The 26029-nt window shown below is 37.6% G+C and overlaps 2 protein-coding genes across 46 annotated transcripts in view; one reads left to right on the forward strand and one right to left on the reverse strand.

The window, feature by feature from the left end:
- TFG (trafficking from ER to golgi regulator) overlaps positions 1 to 14357 on the forward strand; it is a 33381-nt gene extending 19024 nt beyond the window's left edge. Inside the window, exons 5-8 of one of the 4 annotated variants that reach the window (XM_040484323.1) lie at positions 317 to 484; positions 4384 to 4524; positions 10118 to 10216; positions 13543 to 14357. In XM_040484323.1, coding sequence (XP_040340257.1) covers positions 317 to 484; positions 4384 to 4524; positions 10118 to 10216; positions 13543 to 13922 — 788 coding nt within the window. In that variant the 3' untranslated portion in view covers positions 13923 to 14357. Of the gene's footprint in view, positions 1 to 316; positions 485 to 4383; positions 4525 to 10117; positions 10217 to 13539 lie in introns of all 4 variants that reach the window. The other 3 variants (XM_040484325.1, XM_040484322.1, XM_040484324.1) reach the window with 3 other exon arrangements.
- A 239-nt stretch (positions 14358 to 14596) lies between these two features.
- Positions 14597 to 26029, reverse strand: part of ABI3BP (ABI family member 3 binding protein) — a 266973-nt gene continuing 255540 nt past the window's right edge. For all 42 annotated transcript variants that reach the window (XM_040484350.1, XM_040484344.1, XM_040484370.1 and 39 more), the window contains 5 exons: positions 20242 to 20321; positions 19274 to 19303; positions 18321 to 18482; positions 16994 to 17116; positions 14597 to 15779 (listed from right to left, as the gene is read on the reverse strand). In XM_040484350.1, the coding sequence (XP_040340284.1) occupies positions 15664 to 15779; positions 16994 to 17116; positions 18321 to 18482; positions 19274 to 19303; positions 20242 to 20321 (511 nt within the window). In that variant the 3' untranslated portion in view covers positions 14597 to 15663. The remainder of the gene's footprint in view (positions 15780 to 16993; positions 17117 to 18320; positions 18483 to 19273; positions 19304 to 20241; positions 20322 to 26029) is intronic.

The raw sequence follows: 26029 nt of genomic DNA on the forward strand, positions 1-26029 counted from the left end.
GTATATATGGGTCATGGGGCTCCAAAAAGAGGGGCAAAATATTTTTCTCTGTTAAGGAGCTCATAATTTTTTTTCTCATCTAGTAATTCTTAGGGAAAGAGGTAGATAAGATTTTTTGGAAAAAGCTGTTTTTTTTAAATTTTTGATCCTTCTGATTTTAAAAATAAAGGTATAAAAAGGAAAGTAAAATTATCTATGATCCTATATTCAGAGATATTTACTCTTAACATTTCAGACTGTATGTATTCTTCTGTATTTTTTAAGCCTTACTGAATATAGATAAAATTGAACAACTTTTTGTTTATTCCTCTCACAGATACTGTGGATGGTAGGGATGAAAAGCCTGCTGCTTCTGATTCTTCTGGAAAACAGTCTACTCAGGTTATGGCAGCGAGTATGTCAGCTTTTGATCCTTTAAAAAACCAAGATGAAATCAATAAAAATGTCATGTCAGCGTTTGGCTTAACAGATGATCAGGTTTCAGGTAAGTTAGTTCCTCCCTCACATCCTTCGTTCCCTCTCTTCTTCTCTCTCTCTCTTTCCTTCTGTAATAGAAGGATAACAGATAACAGTGATGTGCATAAAGGTTGACTTAAAGGTTCAGTTGAAGAAATTTTTACTTTTGTCTACATCTACAGAAAACATCAATTAAGTTCAAGACATAGATGATTTCCAGCACTCAGGAAAGCTTTCTTATGCACCTTCCCAGTCAGTAGAATCCTACCCTTGAAAGAATAATCATTGTTTGGTTTAGGTGAATTTTATCAAAAGTGGAATTCAGAAAGTTTATATTTTTTTAAAAAATCTGAACCATTTTATAATCTTATTTCAGTTTTGTTGTAGGATTTAAATTATATTTGATGCCATCTTCTCTCTTTGGATGTTTAATTAGAGAAATTGAAATTTAAATATAGATTTTTGGTTTACTTGCCTTGTGTAGAAAGAGCTCTTATAATGGATGGTTTTAACCTTTTTTAAAAAAGCACCTATACTGTGATTTCTTTATTTTTTGACTGTCATTTCTTCAATATTTTTTCTGCTGTCTTCCCTCTTCAGATTCCAATTACACATACAGCCTTAGAATTTTCATTTGATTCTTTTTATAGTTTATTTTTTTCTTTTGGGATTCCTTACCTTTGCATTTCATTAAGACTATATTTTACTTTAACTTATTGATGCATTTTTAATTCTTTAAAAATATTTATAATAGCTGCTTGATGTTTGTCTGCTTCATTCAACATCTGGTCCTATTTGGAGTCCAGTTTCTTTAGCCTGTCTTTTTTCCCTGAGTATGGGTCACATTTTCCTGTTTCTTTGCATATTGATGATTTTTTTATTGAAAACTGTACATTATGATTAATACATTGTAGTGACTTGAGATTTTTTTTGTTACTGCTACTCTGGCAAGGAGTAAACTTGTATGTATTCAAACTACTCATTCTTTTTTCCCATGAAATATAGCAGCTAATATCTCTATTCAGTCCTTTCAACTCTTGGTGCTGCTTTTTTTTTTTTTTCTGAGCCCTCTTATGTCTCCTCCTCGTAACTCCATGGCTAGCTGAGATTTGGGGGCAGAGCTTATACTGACTTTTTAGGTCTCACTTCTTCAGTGGCTTTTTTACTGCAGGGATATTTTCCCTCAAATTTCCAGGTAGTTGGCCAGCCATCAAGTTCATACTATGGCTTTCTGCTGTTGGGGCTGCAGAGGTCAGGGCCTGTCATTCTCATCCACTGTAATTCACTGGGGGGTAAACTTTTCTGGTTTCTGCTGACATTTGATTGACTTCTAGTGATTTCAGATAGTTGTTTTCTGCTATTTTACAGGTTTTTAGTTTTTAACTCTGAGAGTGTTCACCTGACCATTTTCATTGCCATTATCAGTAACTGGAAATGTAGTATTCAGTCTATTTTTTTTTTCTTTGAGACTTTTATGGGATTATTTACTAAAGAGAATTGTGTGAAATTCTGGAGAGACAGATATTTGTATATGATGCATGTTCTTGGCAAAAGAAGACATTGCACAAGAGATATATCTGAAAATCACTTTTCAAAGCAACTGAAATTTGAGTTACTGTTATGGTTTCTTACTATTTACGACTTGAAGAAATGGCAAATGGAGGAGTAAATAGGAAGTCAGGCTTAACATTTTGATTAGAGTATATGCCACACCCTAGAATAACATGATTCACATTATTTGAAGGCCATTTTTCTGATACCTTTGTGTGTTAAAGTAACAAAAACTGTGCACATAGAAAATACCAGGGGGGTACGTTGTAGTTATTTGGGTGTGCTATTGTGAAAAGCTTGACTGCAATAGTGAATGTGAACATGGAAGGAGGGATAAAATATTATAGAGATAAGATGGGTAGCATTAACTAATAGGTTACATACAAGAGAGAAAAGAGGAGTCAAAATAATACACTTTTTTTTTAGATAATACAGTGTTATTTGTAGGAGAGAGTGTATGTGTATGTATTTACATGTATGTAAATATCAATAAAATGAGCAAATTGTCCATTTTACTCTGGTAATCATTAGTTTCTCCTGCATTGCCACTTTGTTATCCTAAACCTAGTTTAGGTTCTCATCAATACCTGGACTACCAGTTGCCAACTATATAGTTGCCTAATACAGAGCTAAGTTCTGGGATATATCAGTGTGGAGGATAGAGGTTTGCCCTCAGGGAAATTAGACAGATTGTAATAGCAAGTCCCTGTGTGGAACTTTCTAAATGGTTGTCACTTTCATAAGCTCTTGCCATATAATCATTTAAAAAAAAAAATTTTTTTTTTAACGTTTATTCATTTTTGAGAGACAGAGACAGAGCATGACCACGGGAGGGGCAGAGAGAGAGGAAGACACAGAATCTGAAGCAGGCTCCAGGCTCTGAGCTGTCAGCACAGAGCCTGATGTGGGGCTCGAACTCACGAACTGTGAGATCATGACCTGAGCCAAAGTCAGATGCTCAACTGACTGAGCCACCCAGGTGCCCCGCCATATCATTTTTACAAATATTTGCTATAAGCTCCTGTTAACTCCTAATCCTTGTAGTAACCTAAGTGAAGTAGAAATTAGTATTTCTTTCATACAGATGAGGAAACTGAGGCACAGAAAGAGATGAGGTGACATGCCCAAAGTTATAAAGCTTACTAAGTGGCAGCACTGGCATTTGAACCTAGGCAGTCTGGCTCCAAAACCTGTGCTTTTAATGACTCTTGTATATTGCTGAACAGAAAGAACTTAAAGGAATAAACATATCTACAGTTGTCTTCACAGTGTCTTTTTTGACTGTCACAGTACTGGAACTCTAGTGAATTCTGTCCATTTACTTCTTCGTTATTTTAGAAGAATTTCAGTGGCTCCAAGAATTTGAGAGGTAGTCTTTGTGAGGCAGACGAAAAGAATCAGAAAGGACTCTGGCCAAAAGAGCTTGTAGTCTAAGAGGAAGATGGGACCTGTTCAGAAATGCAAAGTAGAAGTTGGTAAGGGTCATCATAAAAGTATACTCTGTAGAAGTTTAAAAGTGGATAAAAGTATTTATGAGTGAAGAGGTCTTACTGGAAGTATAGAGTAGTAACCGGGGTTTAAAGACCATTATATGTAGATACATGAAATTGGGACTGGAGGCGACAGTGATAAATGAAATGGAGGCAGAAAAAAATATTAGATATATTGTGGGCTCGGGAAAAGGTTAGTTTTAGCTGAAGTGGGCACGTGAGAGGAGGAATTGTGAGAAACAATGTTTGGACCCTGGAATACCAAACTAGAGGGTTGAACTTGATTTATGGGCAATGGGGACCCATTGAAGAATTAGGTGATACTTTTGGTTGATCCACAAAATAAATTAGGTAGCATGAGGTGGAGGATATTGGTATGGCAGAGAGGGCTTCTGATTTTTGCAGGGGGGAAGTTAGGACTTAGGAATATAACACTGCACATCATAGGAAAGGATTTCCAGTCATTGCTATGTCTTTTTTTTTTTAATTTTTAAATGTTTATTTATTTTTGAGAGAGACAGAGTGTGAGCAGGGGAAGGGCAGGGAGAGAGGGAGACACAGCATCTGAAGCAGGCTCCAAGCTCCTAGCTGTCAGCTTGGAGCCCGATGTGGGGCTCAAACTGACGGACTGCGAAATCATGACCTGAGCCGAAGTTGGATGCATAACTGACTGAGCCACCCAGGCGCCCCTGTTGCTGTGTATTCTTAAGAGAGTGAAGCAGAGGAAAAAATGAAGTATATACATTCAGTGTAAAAGGCTATATTTGTGGTTGTGCTTACTCTGTAGTACTTTCATTTTTGTTCTCTTTTAACCGAACTTATTTGTTCAGCTTGCTGGGGAGAATTCTCGTATTAGAAACTAAACTGACTTTTCATGACCATTTAGGGCCACCCAGTGCTCCTGCAGAAGACCGTTCAGGAACACCTGACAGCATTGCTTCCTCCTCCTCTGCAGCTCACCCACCAGGAGTTCAGCCACAGCAGCCACCTTATACAGGAGCTCAGACACAAGCAGGTCAGAGTGAAGGTAAAATAGAAATAAGAGCACATATTTGGGGAGGTAAATGTGTAGAGATGTTTATTGCAGCATTGTCGGTGATGATAAAGAGATTACATAACCATTCATGCTATAAATACAGTTGTAAAAACTTTTGATTTACTGATAACGGTATGTTTTGGGGTTAAAACCCAAATAGAACAATATGTCAGATATGCTTCTGATTATTGAAAAGAAGAATACCTTAAAAAGTGCTTGTATGATTATAGATACATGGCAACCAATCAGGAAGGATTCATACCAGTCACCAGTCAGTGGTAATGTCAGAGATGACCCATTGAGGTGATATTTCATATTGCATAATAATACTTAGGTGCTTCCTTTCCCTTCTTGCATCAGTGTATTATTTTTGTAATTGGAGCTATTTTTAAAATAGAAGTAAAGCATAACTGTAGTTAAGTGTAATTTTTTGAAAGATAAATAGCCCTTAAATTTTGTGCAGTTAGCAATATGTAATATGTCTTTTGTGGAAAAACAGTGTATTTTAAATCAAACTTGTCTTCTCTAAATGATGTGTCCTTGGATGAGCAGTTCAATCTCTCTGGGTTTAATATTCTCTCGTGGTAAATTATGAAAACTGGACAAAATTAGTGGTATTAAAAGACTGTCTCTAGTCCCAAATGAAATAGAACTTGAAAGCTCAGTATTTAAACAGATAAAGGGGTCATTACCATGGTTGAAGGGGACTGAGGGGCCACAAGCTCAGGACAGCAGGCACTGAAGTTTAAAAACTGCACATTCCACTTGAAAACAAACACCAGGTGGTGCTCTATTTGTGTATAAAAGGGTCAAGTGGTATGTATTTTCAGCAACAGAAGCAAGTGACTGAGTTTATTAATCATATAAAAAAAAAAATTTATCGCCTAAAATGAACTGAGCACTTAGGTAATAGAGTCCTAATCATCCTGTGGCTACATTTTTAGAGTTGTCCTGTTGGATGAATGCTAGTCATAGGGTCTAGCAGGTTGCATTTTGCTGATGAGTGAATAGTTTGGGAAGAATTTCTTACTGCTTCAGCTTTTTCTCAACCATCCCTAGTTATAGTCTTTGTACAAAGGTGCAGCTGCCCCAAACTGGAACAAACTAGAAGCAGATGTGGACTGCAACAGCGAAAGCAGAGTTTGGGTATGAAGGGAGTTTAATGGCTCCTTATGTTACTTAAATTCCATAAAAAGGGCCTTGGGATTGAAAATATTTTTCCTAAGGATTTTACTCCTAATACGTTCTTCAGTTCAGGTCAGCTTTCATCTCTGTTTTTAAAAAATTGCATCTTAAGCAGTGTATACTGTTGTAGAATGGCAGTTGGAGGGATAATTGTACCAAATAATGTTTGCTGTTCACTTATAAAGGAATGAGATTTAAGGCTCTGTTAATGTCTCAAATTATTTTGTTGGGTTTATTTTAATTGAAAAATTATTTTCAAGCAGGTAAAAATTTAAAAATACAATTCACAAATTCTCTCTCCCACCTCTGACCCATAGCAGCCAAGTTCCTTTTTCCAGAGGCATCAGGTTAACAGTGTTCAATATGCAATGAATTCATTTAGCATGGCATTAACTGTGTACCTTGCTAAAACTTCTTTATTTTCTATTTTATTAGTTTACGTTAAAACATACACTATAAAAATTGTACAGTTATTGACACGTGACATCAATCAGTAGCGTTCTGGAGGTGAGTTTCTAGATCAGTGCTGTCCAAGAAAAAGAACAGTGGAAACCACATGTAATTTTTTTATTTGTCACACTTAAAAAGGTTTTTAAAAAGGTAAAATTAATGTTATACATTTTACATAACCTAGTATCTGATGTATCAACATGTAATTATTAAAAAGTTACTAATGTTTTACTTTTATTTTTTTGTACTGTGTATTGGAAATCTGGGGTGTGGCACCAGTTCGAAACACTTCCAAAACATACAGTGTATCGTAGTTAAGACTAGCGGCATTTCAGGTGCTTAGTAGCCATGTGGCAATTGTATTGGATAGCACAGCCCTGGCTTAATATATCAGTTATTTATAGGATGAAGTATGGTCCATTTTAATGAGTACTTTTTGACCTGTGAAGTATATTGAGTCCCTGACATCACCAGTTATATCAGCCGCTGGTTATAATTTGAAGAGAAAATCAATAAAAATCCATTACTAATAATAGGTTAACATAGGAATTTCTTATAAGACAATATGAAATAATCTAAACTAAATCTGAGTTGTTATTTAAAGTCCATAAAAGGGACCTTGGAATTACAACTTTCCCCCCAAGGATTTTGTTCTTTTTTTTTTTTTTTTTTAATGTTTATTTACTCTTGAGACAGAGAGCGTGAACAGGGGAGGGGCAGAGAGAGAGGGAGACACAGGATCCGAAGCAGGCTCCAGGCTCTGAGCTGTCAGCACAGAGCCCGATGTGGGGTTCGAACCCGCGAACTGTGAGATCATGACCTGAGCTGAAGTTCGACGCTTAACCGACTGAGCCACCCAGCCACCCTGGATTTTGGTCTTAATATGTTTGATTAAAAACATATTGTTGAGCATCATGAAAAGAAACAAAATGGAGAGTATTATCCTTTTTCAGACAAAGTAGGCACCTTTGTTACTGGAAAACTATGTGCAGTTGAGTAGTTGGCCAAAAACTTGGAAGTGGTGAGGACACAAAGAAGAGCATTAAAAAATCATCAGGGAGACCAGGAGGTTTTGCTGTTTGACAAACTAACCAAAAAGGTGAAAAGGCTAGAATTAAAATATGTAAAATCTTCTGATAATAGAATGATAACTTGAATAGAAACATACACAAAAGTAGAACTAGAATAATCAACTCTACATGAGTCCATTATGCAGCTTCAACACTTACCAATGTTTTGGCATTCTATTTTCATGCATCCTCCTTGGTCCCCCTCTTTTTTTTTTTTTTATTTGCTGGAGTACTTTATTTTTTAAAGTTTATTTATTTTGAGAGAGAGAGAGAGCAGAGGGAAACAGGGAGGGGGGGGAGGGAGAGAATTCCAAGCTGGCTCTGTATTGTCAGCGCCAAGCCTAATGCAGGGCCCGAACCCACAAACTGTACCATGAGATAACAACCTGAGCTGAAACCAAGAGTTGTAGGCTTAACCGACTGCACCGCGTAGGCACCCCTCCCTGAAGTATTTTAAATCAAATACTTCATGTTATTTCACTCAGCTATTTCAGTATGCATGTCTATACTGGTAGTTTTTCTTTTACCATAACTTCTATGCTATTACACCTAACAAAACTGATTCTTAATGTTACATACTAGTCTATATTTGAATTTCTTTTGTCTCATAATTATGACAGTGGTGGCTAGATTCACATTTTTTATTTGATTACATGCCTTCTTTTTCTTTTCAATAGCTGTCACCCCTACATGTTTCCAAAGTTAAAAACTATGTATTTTCATTATCTATTGCTGTGTAACAATTTATCCCAAAGCATAGATGCTTAAAGCTACAAACATTTATTATCTCATAGTGTTCCAAAGAGTCAGGGATCTGAGAGCAAGCGGCTTAGCTAGGTGGTTTTGTGTCACAGTCTCTCATGAGGTTGCAGTCATCAGAAGCTTAATCTGAGCTAGAGTATCTACTTCTAAGATGACTCTTTCACACAGTTGTTGTCTGGAGGCTTTAGTTCCTCACATAAACCTCTCACAGCCTGCTGGGTGACCTCACGCCTTGGCAGCTTCCACCAGAGAGTCAGTGAAAGACCGAGAGAGAAAGGTAGAAGGTGGCTGTCTTTTATGACCTGTCCTCAGAAGTGTCATTGTGATTTCTGCAATATTCTATTGGTATATAGGTCAGCCTTATTGAGTGTGGGAGGGGACTACACAAGAGAGTGAATACTCCTGTGTTTATTGCTTATTGCTCTTTTGTATCGTGAGGTTAATCTTTCTTGTTTACAAAGATGTAAAGGACAGCAGGAGTCTTGTGCATATGCTAAGGCCGTGCAGGGGGTTATCTCGGAGGCTGGCTGCCACTTTGTGCAACACAGTGCAGTATGAGAAGTTTCACAATTACTCTGCGCTTCATCCTGTTCTCTTGCTGTTCTGAAATTTAGTTATGAAATAAAATCTAGGATTAATGTGGTGTCTTCCAAGGTAGTTCACTCTTGTGCTACATTTTGTGCTGTCTGTGAGTCTTAAACCATGAAGAAAGCATTTAGGAAACTTTGTCAACTTTTTGTTATTGTATTTGGGAAGAGGATTAATAGTTTAAAAATAGCTAAGCAGATTTTATTTCTTTTTTTTTTTTTTAATTTTTTTTTTTCAACGTTTATTTATTTTTGGGACAGAGAGAGACAGAGCATGAACGGGGGAGGGGCAGAGAGAGAGGGAGACACAGAATCGGAAACAGGCTCCAGGCTCTGAGCCATCAGCCCAGAGCCCGACGCGGGGCTCGAACTCCTGGACCGCGAGATTGTGACCTGGCTGAAGTCGGACGCTTAACCGACTGCGCCACCCAGGCGCCCCATCAGATTTTATTTCTATCATAAAAAGCAAACAACTGCTTGCTAGAAAATAAACTGGCTCTAATAAGTACAGGCATATCTCAGTTAGTGCTGTGGTACATAGGGCTGAGCAGGGAGCCCAGTGGAGTGGGCTCTATTCCTTGAGTTCAGCCTGTGGGTGTTAGCTGCCTAGTGCACCTCAGTTTGGTGGCACTAAGATAATGTGACTTTTTTTTTTTTTTGAATGAGCAAACATATAATTAAAGACTTAAATATTAGATAGTAAATGCAAGTTTTATTGCTACTCTAGGCATTAGATCTAGCTAAATCCACTGTTAGAACAACAGTAAAGTAGTAGAGATGAGAAAGATGTGCACCAATAAATCCTTGCTTGTTTGGAAATTACAGGTAGTAACAGTACCCAAAAGATTTTTCCATAGGAACTGTGCTCTCCTGATCGCAAATAGCACTCTCATTTCCCAGTTTACATCCCCAGTGTCAAGCCATTTTCAAAAATGTGCAGTGAGGAACCATGTAGGCTTTATCAGATTCCGAAACATGATGGGCTAGGATATTCGGATGATGGAAAAGCAAATTGTTGCCAAATACCATAGGAATCTCTGAGGTCTGTAATGAAAGATGTCGCATAGTTCCTTGTTACCAGAGAGTCCGTTCATGTGGTAACAAAGGTTCAAACCTTTAGATGACAAATACACTGTTTTGGGAGAGATTTAGGAGCTGTCAGTTGTATTTGTTCCTTTTCTCAGATTTTTATTTTTTGTTTTTTGACTTGGTTGATTTTTACTAAACATCAGTAGTACGTATCTGTTGGTACTTGGGTTTGAAAGCATTTGTTTTTCTGGAATTTATGAAGTAACCACACTAGTGTTATTTGCTGCCCATTAGAGTTCTCTGCAGTTAATCCACAGCGGATCAGCTCCGTTTGTTCGGTTCATTCTTCTCTGTGCGTAGCATTTAAAGGGGAAACACATTCTTGTGTCTTGTTACTAAGTGTATTTGTGTGTTTGGATGGGGAGAGAATTAAATGAGCCTTAAAAATATTTCTCTTTATCAAATTAAACCTGCCTCTTTTCCTTGTCTTGTCATTTTTAGGTCAGCTGTACCAGCAGTACCCGCAACAGGCTGGCTATGGTGCTCAGCAGCCACAGGCGCCGCCTCAGCCGCCACAGCAGTACGGTATTCAGTATTCAGGTGAGCACGTGTCCCGAGGGAGCGACTCGTTGGTGTTGAGCTGTTTCTATACCCATCGAACTTTAGTCCTTTCCTCTTAATTCCTTGATTTGTAATACTTACATTGTCGGAGTAGGTTTTAAGTATTTGTTTGTTGGAGGAAATAGCATTTATTTGTAAATATTTTGCATAAATATTGTAAATCAACATTTAACAGTCATAGTAGATGATTTTGTAATAACTTGTAGCATGAAAGCATTTTTTAGCAAAAGCTATCTTGTATGATACAGTCTTATGATTAGCTCTTAGTGACTTAGAACTGCAAAAATGCAAGATTTTTTTTCCTCATTATATGTAACACATAATTCCAGGGTACTGTAAAAATAATAGTAGTTTCCTCATACATGAAAAGGCAGTCTTATTAAATAAGAACTAAATTAAGCTACTTAGGTTTTTAAATCTCCAAAAAAGTATGTAGGCATGCCAAAAAACAGGCCAAAAAAATAGACTTGTGTCAAATGGAATCCAGGCAGCAAAGAATGTTGAATATAGATGTTGTAGACAGGCATCCCAGGTATTTTCTTTTACCTTCTGTCCACTAAAGATTATCCATATTTAAATATCAAATCTCTTTAATGTAGCTTTGACTGTGATAGTTATAGATCAGGTAATTTTACTTTTGTTAAAACAGAGTTTCTGTTCCACTCATGTTTCACAGCCAAAGATTTAAGTATCAAAATTTCAACTGTAATTAAAAATAACTTATATAAGGTGAATATTACCTAAATTCTATTTTATAGAGTTTTATAGTATCATTTAGAGTAGGAGTTAGCAAATTGTAGCCCACAGGCCAAATATGGCCTGTCACTTGTTTTTGTGTATTAAGTTTTATTGGAATACATCAACACCCATTCATTTCATGCTGTTGCTCCTTGGCACTGTAATGGCAGAGCTGAGTAGTTGTAACAGAGATTGTGTGGCCCACAGAACCTAGAATGTTTACTCTCAGGCTGTTCACAGGAAAACAAACAAAAAACTGTGTCATGCCTCTTGAACTAGAATTTTATGGCCTTAGTTGGAGTTTGGTATATTTTAATGCAGATAACAACTTTTATTTGGATGTTTGCTGTAGAGTGATTTAACCTGTAGCTGTTAGTTTTTAATTATGTAAAGTAGGTGAGATGAATTTAAGCTTGGATTATTATATTAGGGGAAATTATTTCAGGTTTCCTTTAAAGTCGTAGTGTTACAAATTACGTAACTTGTAGAAATAATAGAGCTCAAAAGACCTAGTCCTCATTCTAATCCAGGGGATTTCAGCCCCCTCTGTGCTGGTGCCTGTACTCTACTCCCAGATATTTTGTTTCAGGTTAGGAGTGAGACTTAGGCTTTGATATTTTAAAAAAGCAAAGCACGTCATTCTAAAGTGCAGCCAGGTTTTTTATTTTTTGTCCTTGTCTCACCCACTCATTGTATAAACGAGACAACTGGTTCAGAGAGGTTGTGACATGCAAGCATTCAGTGGGGAAGCTATATCAGAACCAGTGTACCTGACTTTGCTGTTCATTACTTATATCATGCTGCATTCTCCAACCTAGTCCAGTGGTGGCAGACTTACCTGCCATGAAAGTCTAGATAGTAAATATTTTAGACTTTGTGGATCATATGATCCCTTGCCCTATACTAATTAACTTTAAAAAGTCCCATAATTTCCATTCCTTGAGATTTTTGTTCTTCACCAAACTTGTTTTTCAAGGGTGAGGGTGGGGGTGGGAGGGAAACTGTACACAAAAAGAAGCATTGCCACATTATGATCAAAGACTAGAAGGTTGCTAATGAAATGGCATCTTAGGCCCATCGTTATTCCTGCTATTGAGAAATAATTAAGGATCTGGTTGTTTCCAGACTCAGTTAAAAAGCCAGTCTAGATTTCAATTGCCAGGATGAAAAGGCAGCATTTTTTTGCTCATAGTCTTAACTTCTATAGACATTTTCAGTAAAATAGCTGATCCTTCTGTCTCTCCAAGAATTTACAGTAAAAAATTAAGCAAGTTTTAATGTAGAAGTTAGGAGAAGTTGTATAACATTGAAGATTTTATCATGAGTTGACTTCAGTATTTGGTACCATAAGTAAAATGACTTGATTTACTTATTAAAAGTTAAGCTTGTTCTTAATGATTTTAGTAGGGCCTTCTTCACATGAGTAAAATTTAGTTTTCCAATTATCATCTTTGTATTTCTGATCCCACTAGTCCTATTAACTTGAATTTGGGAGATGTGGAAATAGTCAACTAAGTACTCTGCTTGGAGACTGTAAGTGGTGGTGGTAACATTGGACCATTTTTGACACTCATGGTTTGGCAGTTTCCCTTTGACCTTTCCAGTTTTATTCATGGACTATGTCAAAAAGGTTTCTTTCATGAGTAAATTTTGAACCCAGGTTCAAGGTGAGTTCAGAATATACTCAAATTCATTCAATCCTTTTTTTTTTTTAATGCAGGGTTGTACATATTTTAATAATTTTCTTATGTATCTGGTATTTAATGCTGACAGGATTCCAGTCATTGGAGAGGTTTCATTGCAAGTAGCTGCAGGTGTGTTTCATGGTAGAGATAAAAGTTTTTAGTGAAGCAGACTTGTTCTTTTAAAAAAAATTTACATCCTAGTAAATAATGAATATAGATGTTGATATTGTGGGGCGATATGGTATGCTTTTTGTGTGTTATGCTGTTACTGTTCAGTCAAAGTGTAAAGGCAAAACATCAGATACCAAATCTAAAAGAAATGATTTGTAGGATTGTGAAAATGGTTACTTAATGTTTATTCTTAAATGGCTTAGTTTTTATAGAGTGAATAAACCTTAAAGCATCTCATTACCACAGTAAGATGTATTTGTAGCACCACTGCTTCATTTAAAAATATTGTCTGCAATGTGTTTTTACTTGCTACAGTTGTTAAATAGGCCTCCCTTCCATGCCAGGTTAATGACTAACTTTATATTCCTGCATTTGTCATTTGAGCATCTGTTCTTATTAGGATTATGCTAGAACAGGTATTTGCTCTCAGGGATTAAGTCGTGCAGAAACATAATGAAGACATATGCATATATTGGTTTCCATTTAAGATTAGAGCGTTGTAAGAAATTGTTTAGGCAATACCTTTTTGCTACTACTTGGTTTTGAAGTAATATTATATGATGGAATCTACGCTACTTGTTACATAAATACTTAGGAATAAGTTTAAATTTCTCCTCTTTTTTGGTCCATTACAGTAAGACTAATTCTCTGGAAAATTTTCACCAAAAGAAAAATAAGGTATATGTGTACTTTATTTTGCCTTTTCAGCAGGTTATAGTCAGCAGACTGGACCCCAGCAGCCTCAGCAGTTCCAGGGATATGGCCAGCAACCAACTTCCCAGGCACCGGCTCCTGCCTTTGCGGGTCAGCCTCAACAACTGCCTGCTCAACCACCGCAGCAGTACCAGGCGAGCAGTTACCCTTCACAAACTTACACTACCCAAACTTCTCAGCCTACGAGTTACACTGTGGCCCCTGCCTCACAGCCTGGAATGGCTCCAAGCCAACCCGGGGCCTATCAGCCGAGACCAGGTTTTACTCCACCTCCTGGAAGTACTATGGCTCCACCTCCTAGTGGGCCTAACCCTTATGCACGTACCCGCCCTCCCTTTGGTCAGGGCTATACCCAACCTGGACCTGGTTATCGATAAAGAGGCTCAGCTACACTGATTAATGTAGCTGCTAGCTTATTTGCCTCCCAAAAGACTCCAGTACTACTATTTTAATTTGTATTGAAGTCCAGAAATTTAAAAAGCAGAGCATTTTTTGATATCATTGTTGCTGTTAATTGAAAGTATAATTTGCTAGAACACAAAAAGACCAAAATGAAAGTTTTTTTCTTCCCTTGCTTAAAAGTGTAGCAGCTGCCTAGTTATTTTGGAACACTACTCTGACGTGTGTAAAGTGATTGACTTTCTAGCTTGCCTTGTCCGGAGGATATTAAAACGCTAGGTTGAAGTTTAGCCATCTTACTTGGCTTTTTATTATTAACATGATGTACTAAAGTAGATCCCTTTGAGAAGACAACTAGGTATTATGTATAAAATGTAACATTGATAGGTTAATAAAGACAATTGAATCCATTAGTGGTCTTGTATATGTCAATGACTAAACTACATGAGCGAAATCCTTTTTGATGTTTGGTCTGTTAAGTGTAGACATTTTAGCTCACAGTTATTTGTTTTTTGTCCTGACTTTAAAAGAAATGCATTTAATAATCATTGGCTTAAAACCATGACACTTAGATACGGGGGGGGTTGGGGTAGATCCTGAATAACTTTGTGATTTTCCTTAGGTGAATCATTCAGAAATGAAGAACTCAGTCTTAAAAAAACTACATCTCTTTATTGCAGTTTATACTTGCTTAAAAAATACAAAACATAGCACTGATAAAATTGAAGCATGATGGAGAGCAGAGGAAAGGTCCTTTCAGAATAAGGGCAACGAGGCAGCATTCTCCTATCCTCCAAATGAAGGACTTTTTTAAAACATTGTCATTACAGGTTGAGTTAGACAAAATTATGAAAACATCATCTGATACATTCGTGCATAGAGGTCTAATGTATAAAAGTAGAGTACATATCCTGTAAAATGGTAGGGAAGACTTCACATTCAGACTCTACATACATCTTCATTAGAATTATATTAAAAATAATATAAAGGCAGTTGCTTAACGGGACAGTTTGACAAAGTACATTCAGATACTGTAACACATTTATGGGTAGAAAGAAAATGGGTGTTTTGAAATTGAATGTCAGATATTCAGTTTGCAGCTGAAGTCAAATTTCCTGCTTCAAACCATATTTTCAGTAATTTGCGAAGATTTAAGGAAATGTTTATCAGCATGGTTAACTACTGAAATGCTTCAGAAAAGCTGTTTAGCTAGTGCTAAAAGTTTGAACTTTAAATAAACATGAATATTAGGACCCTTCCCCTCCCCTGATACAAATGCTGAAGATAATTTGATCTAATAAGTTAAACCAAGTTGAGATTTATGGAATTAACTCACCAGTAAGAAGAATACACTTTAATAAAAGTAAATATTTTTTAAAAAGTATATTAGTTTTTGATGTTAAATTTGTTATAAAAGTATCTCAAAACATCATTACAACAGTGTGATAAATAATATACAAATGATCTCTTAAAATACCATGAATAGGGAGCCAGCTTCCCTAAAAATGTTATTGTTAATGTCAATATCTTGTTTTCTTAAAATGATTTTGTAAAACCTGATAAATATTCTCAGCAATCTAATAAACATCTACTATTGCTATTAAACTTTAATACATAGTAAACATAACAGCTTTAAATGAATGTGACAAATACTATAGCGTTTCCAATTGTTTTTTGCCGTGATAGAACAGAAGGCACATTTGAACATGATTGCAGCATCTACCATTTTCCAGGAATTGTGGTCCCACATTCATACCACTGGACATAATTGATTTGGGTGTGACCACCTATTTCTCCAAATTGGACAGGTTCTTGGCGAACTGCTCTGAAATAACCTAAGAAGGAAAATGATTTTATTTTAATAGCTGCTCTATTTTGGCCGTCACCACTCACAGACTGAGGGGTGTCACTGAATGGCTGAATGCTACTCTAGGTGAAGCAAAGTATTTTAGAAAATAGGTGGTAATAGAGACCCTGGTGTCTTTACTAAGATAGTAATGGCTGGCTAAACAGGAGGGGCACCTGAAACTCTTCTGATACCTGCCTACGTGTTGGGATGAGCTGGTTGGTAGTGCCTGAGAGACCAAGCTGAAAGCGGGTAGGAGTCAGAGAGGTTTTTCTGAGTGTCTTGGCCATGTTCAGTATACTCTCTGCATCTTTTGTGAAAGTGTTCTTTCTGCACATTACAGACTGGTGGTCTGTGAAGAAGTGACCAGTAAACGTGGTGTTTACCACAGTGTTAGGAAACAAAGGGTCATTCTAAGAATGCTAAATTTCTAAAAATTAAGTGTAGGTGAAATCTTCCTTTAAGGATGCTACATCAAATGATTACAAATTTTGCTGTGAATGTAAATGTTAGGGCAATATACACAATTTGCAGTATGTTTCATATCCAATTCGTAAGAGGCAGCAGTTTCAACTTACAGTAAAAGATGACTTAAAAGCCAGTGAACAAAACGTGTTGCTGAAAAGACTAGTCAAATAATTTAAAAACCTCTTAGTGATTCCTGAGTAATGTGGACATTTAATTTGCTCTCTCCTGCCCTGCCTAGATAAGGATTAAATTTTCAGTCTTTTGAATTCTCGAGGAACTTAATGCTAATATGTCTTTAGCAAGTTACAGTGGTTATTCATTACTCACCAGAATTGTTCAGTTTTAATTATGTTTATATAATGACTTCTAAGGCAAATAATGGAATAAAAAAACGCCAGTGTGCTCGGTATGACAAAACAATAAAGGTAATACAAGAGTGATTTAAGATTGGGAAATACTACTCTTTTATAGCTGTTTTTGCAAATTCAGTGTTCTTGGAGTAGAATGCCTTTAATAGATGTCCGTGTGTAATTTCCTTTAGCTCTAAGGAGTAGAGTCTTAAGGACTGGGAGGTAATTTGAGAAATTTCTATTAAGGTCTTATGTGAAGATCTTTTTTTCTAGTCAGATAATTAGAGCAGCAATACTGTAGAATAATTTTTAAAATGATTGCTTTCCTCAGCTTGAATTCTCTTTGTAAAATCCTCTGGCTTAGGAGGAGGCTCAGAAAACATACCTTCTTTGGTGGGTAACTGGTCAGAAGTTAGTTGCTGTCCTGTGCGGCCATCCAAAAACGAATCCACAAACTGGCAGTGATCTTCTCCATGGCCTCTCTGATCGCCTATGTTATAAAATTTTCCTGAGGAACCGGAAATTAAAAGCATCATAAAGTGATACTATCTTTGATAAAGGATAATTCTGAAATAATCAAATTTTTTCAGATAAAGTCTTCCCTGCTTCTGTACTACCCCCCCTCCCCCCGCCAGTTCAAGCCATCAGTGTCTTTTCACTGAAGTATGGAGTAAGTCTTCAGCTGGCACCACTGCTTTTACTCTTGCCTCTCTTACTCCTCTCCCTCTCCTCCCAGAGATCAGTCATCTCTTTAAAATACAGCTCAGATAATGTTACTCCTCTTCGTAAATCTCTCCTGCAGTCAGTCTCCTATTCAAAAGAGAACCCATGATTTTATGCCTGCCTGACCTTCCCCTTACTACACCTGAGCACACTAGTGGAACTGGCTAGGCGTGTTCTGGCAGAGGCCTTTGCATTTCTCTTCCTTCTCCCTCTGGTGCTTCATCCCTACATTTTTGCTGGGGTGATTCCTTCTAGTTTTCTTCTTAGCACAAATCTTAGCTTTTCAGGGAGACAGTTCCAGCTAAAGGAGCTTCCGTTGGGCCATTTTCTCTCACCCCTTTTAATTTTTCTGTACATAGTTGTCTGTCTCTACTAAATTGTAAGCTGCTAGAAAGCAGGAATCAGGTTTGTTTACTGGTTTGTCCCCAGCACCTAGAAAACATCTGAACACAGTAGCTGCTTATTGAGTGCCTGAACAAATGTCTGCCTTTCCATGGTGAGGCCAGCCTTACTTGTTTAAAATTTTTACTGTATGAGTATATGAGAGAACATGGTAACCATGCACTGATCAGGTCTGGATCAAGGATTTATAACCCTTTTGGTCAGGTGTTTTGATCTGGTCTCTGACAGACTTAAAACATTAAATCTGTCCTATTCGTTCCATGATTATTGTTTCACTCATTTTATTATCAGTAGGCTTGTCTGTCTTTGGTGGCTGTAACAAAATGGAACTTTGATATGGCCAAGTGCCTTTACATTCAAATTTGCCACGATGGTTTTGTTTCAAGTTGCATTTTCATTATTTACATTCTAATAGCATATCTCGAATCCCAGGCTAAGTATTCCAGGACTATCTTGCTCAAAAAGAAAAAAATTGCTCAAAAGAAAAGTAATGGCTGGAGCTGTCCATAGAAAAGGCTAAGTTACAGAATGCTGTAAAGCATTCCCTGAAGGACAAGGCTCAAAACAGAGCTGGGAGCCCCACTTACCTGTGAGGGAGTCACTCAGATAAATCTTGTATCTGAGAGAGTTGCACAGCTGCACCCCTACAAACTTTTTATACCATGTCCGTTTGACATACTGTTTGCCCTTACATTCTGAGTAAGAGTCTGAATTAAAGGGTCTTTCGGTCCAGATGGCATCTCTTCCTGCTACAGAAGGAGAACACATGGTTTGAGGTTAGCATCCAACTTTGCATATTGAAGAGCCATCCTAAATGCTTTTTGTTTTGTTTTGTTTCTAAATGTTTATTTTTGAGAGAGTGCAAGCAAGGGCAGCAAGAGGGGACAGAGGATCCAAAGCAGGCTCTGCGCTGCCAGACTGACAGCAGTGAAGCACAAGATCATGACCTGAGCCAAAGTTGGACAATCAACTGACTGAGCCACCCAGGTGCCCCAGTCCTAAATGCTTTTTAGAAAGCAGTTTGCAAAGTTCATTGTCAGCTTGCTGATAACCTGGTTTTCTACAATGCTAAATATTAGACTCAAACCATTCTATGAGTTTAAACATATAAACCCCTAATTAAGTTCCTGTCACTAGTGAGAGAAGCGGTGTGTTTAGGTGTTGAGTGTAGACCAGCATCCCTTTAGGAGCAAATTTAAGATTTTGTTGCTTTGTTTTGGTAGCAGTATATAATTTAAACAGCTGCTTTAATGTGACTTGCTATTAAAGGTGGAAATGAAGTTGTTCTGTCGTGACTTATTTAACAAATTTTGAGCTGGCCTCGCACACAAATGACAGGGAGTTTCAAAATATCCAACTTGTTCCCCAAACATCCTAGGTTCTCAATGTTAGTGAATGTTTTAGGTAAGTATTTGCACCTGGCTGATATTCTAAGACTAAATGGATGAAAATGAAATCATGACCAAAACTCCGCCATGCCTGTTTAGTTGAATCAGTTTAGAAAAGCATGTATTGTGTTCACACTGACACAGGTACTTACCAGAAACTGGCTCGCTGACTCTTGGGTCCGCTGAAGAGAAATAGCAAACACAGAGTCAGATGTTACTAGGTAAGCCCTGGTGTTTCGGTGGCAGAGTGAAGAAGGTGGACGCTTACAGTCAAGTCTGACTTGCAAAGTGGTACACTCTTGCTAAAGACAATTTGAAGGGGTGTTTTGGAATTGTTCTCCATTGGACAGTCTTCTGCCAGGTACTCAGCTGCATCTTTTGGAATTTTTTGTTGCTCTTCAAGCGCTCATTCCATTTTAAAGCTTCCTCTTTTAAATTCAGACAGGAAACTATTGATGGTAAAATTACCAAAATGCCATGACGTACAGTTGGTGTAAAAATTACACAAATAATGCTGTGAGTATAGATTTATCTTTGAAAGGAATTGGAATGTAGGTCAGAAAATTTCACAGCTGTTTATCAAAAAAGTATCAAATAAATTCCCTTTCTGGAGGTACCTCAGTTCAGCGTATCTGATATTTTGATTCTAGTCTTGGACTTTAAGCATACAGAGGAGCATTTGTTCAGTTTGTAAGTATAGATCCCCCCCCTCCTTTTTTTTTTTTGTTAGAGAAAGAGCACATGAACACATTTGCGTGCAGGAGTGGGGGAGGACTAGAGGGAAGGGAGGGGGGAGGAATCTTAAGCAGGTTCCATGCCTAACATGGGGCTCCATCTCATGATGGTGAGAGATCATGACCTGAGTGGAAATCAAGTCAGAGGCTTAACAGACTGAGCTACCCAGGAGCCCACTTTTTATCTTTTAAACTGATACGCCTTTTTTTGACATCGAAATAAGTGAAAAAAAATGTAAGTAGTATTTTCTTAAAGCTACTTTGATCAATTTGTTTTGAAATTCAAGAAACTATACACCGTGTTTATTTAGCTGAATTTCAAACAATCTCCATATGCAAAACATTGAGGCTGTTTACATCCTTGATTTGGGAATTGATGTGATTACCTGATTCAGTACTGAATGCCACTGTGTTGCTGGCTGGGCCTTCTCCAAGTGGGTTTTTGGGTTTCACCTGGAATTCATAGCTGTGTGGGAGAGAAATTTTAAAAAATGTGATATATCCTTTAGAGGTGGGAAACAATATTCCTTCCTAATTCTATTTTTAAATCATGAGGACAGTGAATACACATATATTCTTGAAGCAGCATGAGGAAAGAAAAAGTACTTGTCAAACAGTCTAGGCTAGGCCTTATGTCTTTACATTAAAAAAACAAAATAAATTGCTTGGAGTTGTAGGTATGTTTGATTCTATGCTTAAGAATTATGCATTAACTACAGCAAAGGAAACAACAAAACTAAAAGGCAACCAACGGAATGGGAAAAGATATTTGCAAATGACATATCGGACAAAGGGCTACTATCCAAAATCTATAAAGAGCTCACCAAACTCCACACCCGAAAAACAAATAACCCAGTGAAGAAATGGGCAGAAAACATGAATAGACACTTCTCTAAAGAAGACATCCGGATGGCCAACAGGCACATGAAAAGATGTTCAGCGTCGCTCCTTATCAGGGAAATACAAATCAAAACCACACTCAGATATCACCTCACGCCAGTCAGAGTGGCCAAAATGAACAAATCAGGAGACTCTAGATGCTGGAGAGGATGTGGAGAAATGGGAACCCTCTTGCACTGTTGGTGGGAATGCAAATTGGTGCAGCCGCTCTGGAAAGCAGTGTGGAGGTTCTTCAGAAAATTAAAAATAGACCTACCCTATGACCCAGCAATAGCACTGCTAGGAATTTATCCAAGGGATACAGGAGTACTGATGCATAGGGGCACTTGTACCCCAATGTTCATAGCAGCACTCTCAACAATAGCCAAATTATGGAAAGAGCCTAAATGTCCATCAACTGATGAATGGATAAAGAAATTGTGGTTTATATACACAATGGAATACTACGTGGCAATGAGAAAAAATGAAATACGGCCTTTTGTAGCAACGTGGATGAAACTGGAGAGTGTGATGCTAAGTGAAATAAGCCATACAGAGAAAGACAGATACCATATGGTTTCACTCTTATGTGGATCCTGAGAAACTTAACAGGAACCCATGGGGGAGGGGAAGGGAAAAAAAAAAAAAAAGAGGTTAGAGTGGGAGAGAGCCAAAGCCTAAGAGACTGTTAAAAACTGAGAACAAACTGAGGGTTGATGGGGCGTGGGAGGGAGGAGAGGGTGGGTGATGGGTATTGAGGAGGGCACCTTTTGGGATGAGCACTGGGTGTTGTATGGAAACCAATTTGACAATAAATTTCATATATAAAAAAAAAGTAAAAAAAAAAGAAAAACAAATAGAAAAAAAAGAATTATGCATTAACTTACTATGCAATATTTGGCAAATTTCATTCAAAGAATACAGAGAGCAAATCCTCTTAAGAATTTCAGGCAGTAAAGCTGTTTGCCATTTGCCTGAAACTAAGTTCCTTTTAACAGCACACTTAGCAGGAAAAGTAATTTTGAATGTAAAACCAACTTGAATCAGCTATTTTGAGTCTCAAATTTGTACAAGGCTTTTGGGATATAATTACCATTTTTGAGAAGTTTGTAATTGAATAAGAATGCAGAACACATAAAAGATGGAAATGCATTTTACAAATGAGTAAATAACAGGACAACAGTTCATTTGGTACAGAGGATAATAAGCAGTAACAGGAGAAGTTTATGGAGTTCAGGGAAATCAGATTCTTGACTTTTTTTTTTTTTTTTTTTTAATGTTATTTCTGAGAGAGCATGTGTGAGGGGGGACGGGGCAGGGAGAGATGAAGACACAGAATCTGAAGCAGGCTCCAGACTCCGAGATGTCAGCACAGAGCCTGATGCGAGATCATGACCTGAGCCAAAGTTGGACTCTTATGTGACTGAGCCACCCGCGTGCCCCCAGATTCTTGACTATTGAGGCAATGCATTAAAACACTGCCAGAATCTATAAGATGACAGAGTCTAGTGTTACAACAAAGGCAAATCACTTTTTGAGTGCTATATATATCACACACATCGATCATTCTACATATGGTACAAGATGGTAATCTATTCTTTGGTTAAGAACAATGAGGCTCTCATCATCAGGGAAATACAAATCAAAACCACAATGAGATAACACCTCAAACCTCTCAGAATGGATAAAATTAACAGCTCCGAAAACAACCCATCTTGGCAAAGATGCAGAAAAGGGGGAGCACTTTTGCACTGTTGGGGGGAATGCAGACTGACGCAGCCACTCTGGAGAACAATGTGGAGTTTCCTCAAAAAAATAAAACTACCCTATGACCCAACTATTTCACTACTAGGCATTTATCCAAAGGATACAAAAATGCTGATTTCAAGGAGCACATGCACCCTAATGTTTATAGCAGCACTATGAACAACAGCCAAATATGGGAGAAGCACAAATGTCCATTGACTGAGGAATGGATAAAGAAGATATTGTATATTACCTAGGATATTACTCGGCAATCAAAAAGAATGAAATTTTGCCATTTGTAACAACATGCATGGAACTAGAGTGTATTATGTAAGTGAAATAAGTCAATATGAAAGATACATATTGATGTCACTTATATGTGAAATTTAAGAAACACACCAGATAAACATAAAAGGAAGAGAAGGAAAAATATGAAAAATGGAGGCAAACCATGAGACTCTTAAATACAGAGAACAAACTGAGGGTTGCTGGAGGGGAGGTGGGTGAGGGTATGGGCTAAATGGGTGATGAGCATTAAGGAGGGCATTTGTGTGGATGAGCACTGAGTGTTATATGTAAGTGATGAATCACTGGGTTCTATGCCTAAAACCAATACTATACTGTATGTTAACTGACTTGAATTTAAATAAACTAAAAAAAGAATAATGAGGCTCTTCATCATTGTACTATTACCATCTGCTTTTACAAACTGCAATGAGGATTAAAACTTACAGGGATTTTAGTGAGAGACTGCACATCAAAGCATTTTGTAAACTTACCAACTGACAGAAGGTACCATTATCATTTGCAGTAAAAGGAACCCAATAAAAAATCATCCATACCACTCATTTAAATAAATTGTACGGACAAAGGATGTTTGGGCATGTAACACTCTAGAGATTAAATTCTTGCTCAGATGCCTGAGGACCTTTAAAAAAAAAAAAGGAAAAAGAAAAAAAAGAAAAAGAAAACACACCACTATGGTGAATGGAAAATGGAAAAAAGAAATAACAGGTATGTGGACTTTGATTTAAGTGGGTAATGCATTCCACATACCAAGCCATTGCCAAAAGCCCTGTGCTTTGGCCAAGTCTGATTGCTGGAATCATCTCCACGTCTTTCTATTTCACAGTTATTTATACTTCAGCTTCATTTGTAGCATGGCCACAGATGTTCATAAGCTACTTTTTCTTCTTGCCAACATCTTATGATACTTGACACGTTTTGGAGAAATCACTTAAAACTAAGTTTAATTAACAATAGGGAAACTAAAAGGCACATATTTTGAGGTGAGTAAACCCTATATAAAGAAAATATTTGAAGAGGCAAAATCTTTCTCAAGAAGCATATTTTATCATGAGATTTATAATGGTCTAAGAGTAGTGTCTCAGAGAAAATGCCAATTGCACATGCACATAGGCATATAATGCTATTTAAAATTTTCATAGGGGCGCCTGGGTGGCGCAGTCGGTTAAGCGTCCGACTTCAGCCAGGTCACGATCTCGCGGTCCGTGAGTTCGAGCCCCGCGTCGGGCTCTGGGCTGATGGCTCAGAGCCTGGAGCCGGTTTCCGATTCTGTGTCTCCCTCTCTCTCTGCCCCTCGCCCGTTCATGCTCTGTCTCTCTCTGTCCCAAAAATAAATAAACGTTGAAAAAAAAAATTTTTTTTAAATTTTCATAGAAGAAAATTATTTTTGAAAGAATAACACTTTAAATAGGTTTGAACAATCAAATTAAAATGTTATAAATACTAGAACAAAGAAGTCAAAGTAATGAAAATGAGCAAAAATAAGGAAATCTGATTATTCCAGGGACTACAACACCTAACTATAGATTCCAGAAGAGAGAGGAGGGTAAAAGGTGCAAAATTATCCTAGAAAAGTAATTTCTCAGAGCTGAATGACAGGTTTCCAAATTTAAAAGGTCTAATGTATGCTCAGCAAAAGAAAAAGAAAAAAAAAAAAAAAAGACTAACCAAAGCACACAAGTTGAAAAATTTCAGAGTATTGGGATAAAGACAAGATCTTAAAATGTTTCTGAGAAGAGAGGTGCTGGGTGGCTCAGTCAGTTAAGTGTTCGACTCTTGATTTTGGCACAGGTTCTCATGGTTTTTGAGTTTGAGCACCGTGTCAGGCTCCACTCTGACAGTGCAGGAACTGCCTGGAATTCTCTCTCGCTGCCCCTGCCCCTCCCCTTCTTGTGTGCATTCTCTCACAAAATAAATAAATAAAATTAAAAAATAAAAGTGTCTGAGAAGAAAATAGGTCCCAAAGGATCCAGACTCAGAATGACATTTGACTTCTTAGCCCTTGAAGTTAGAAAATAGTGGAACAGTGCCTTCAAAAGTCCTCATTTTAGTTTAAAAATCTGTCTGCCTAAACAATATTATCAGTAAAATGAGGATATTTTCAGACATGTAAAAACTCAAAAATATTATCTTCCATAATAAGCTATTCTAAAGATCGATTTCTCAAGGAACACCACAAAGTGAGGGAGTAAAAGAAGTAAAAGGATGTAGGAGTTAGGGGAGTCAACATAGGATAAAAGCAAAAGATAATTGGCGAGGGATTCCAGAAGATGCTGCCTTAAACACATACAAGGAGATGACATATTTTGCCTTTTTGAGAAGTGGTCAGTCTAGAAATATGGATTTAATTAGCAGGAAAGATAGCTAAATTAATTAGAAATTGAAGATAATTGACTAAGAAAGTGAAAGAGGAGGCTTTTGAGCTCCTCTCCTCCCACAGGCACATCAAATGTACAGCTGTATATGGAGTTCTCTGAAAAATCTAGAAACTAGCCGAGCAACACATACACATTGGGTAAATGAAAGAACACCCACATTGAAATGGGTAGGAAAGGCTGAGACACACTCTTGCCATAAACCCTCTTGGCACAGTGTCCTACAATTGGGAGAAAACCCTCATTCCTACCTTCTCCCTGAAGAGTAAAGGGTTTGGACCTCACATTTAGTACCCCAACTTTTATTTTATTATTTAAAAAAAATTTTTTTAAACATTTTATTTATTTTTGAAACAGGGAGAGACAGAGCATGAACAGGGGAGGGTCAGAGAGAGGGAGACACAGAATCTGAAACAGGCTCCAGGTTCTGAGCTGTCAGCACAGAGCCCGACACAGGGCTCGAACTCACGGACCGTGAGATCATGACCTGAGCCGAAGTCGGCCGCTTAACCGACTGAGCCACCCAGGCGCCCCTAGTACCCCAACTTTTAAAACTCCCATCTGAGGGATGGGGCCCATAAACACCCAGCTCTGAAGGCCAAAAGGGCTTGCATTCACAAGTCCCATAGGACAGTAACCAAGAAGTAGTTCTTAACCAGCTAACCCCCCAGGACTCAACAAAGAGGGAACAGGCAAAACCATTCATGTACCATCAGCCTTTTCCTGAAAGAGGTTTATTTGCATGTGTTAAAAGCTGTTATCTGAGGGCCAGGCTTCTAACTATAACACATATGCACTGGCTGGCTGTAATCCTCACCAAAGACTGGGAAACTGGTGGACATTTTCCCTGCCCCTTCCCTCTGGCTGG

Source organism: Herpailurus yagouaroundi, unplaced genomic scaffold, assembly GCF_014898765.1.
Source record: "Herpailurus yagouaroundi ecotype Mexico unplaced genomic scaffold, PumYag 162, whole genome shotgun sequence".
NCBI lineage: Eukaryota > Metazoa > Chordata > Mammalia > Carnivora > Felidae > Herpailurus > Herpailurus yagouaroundi.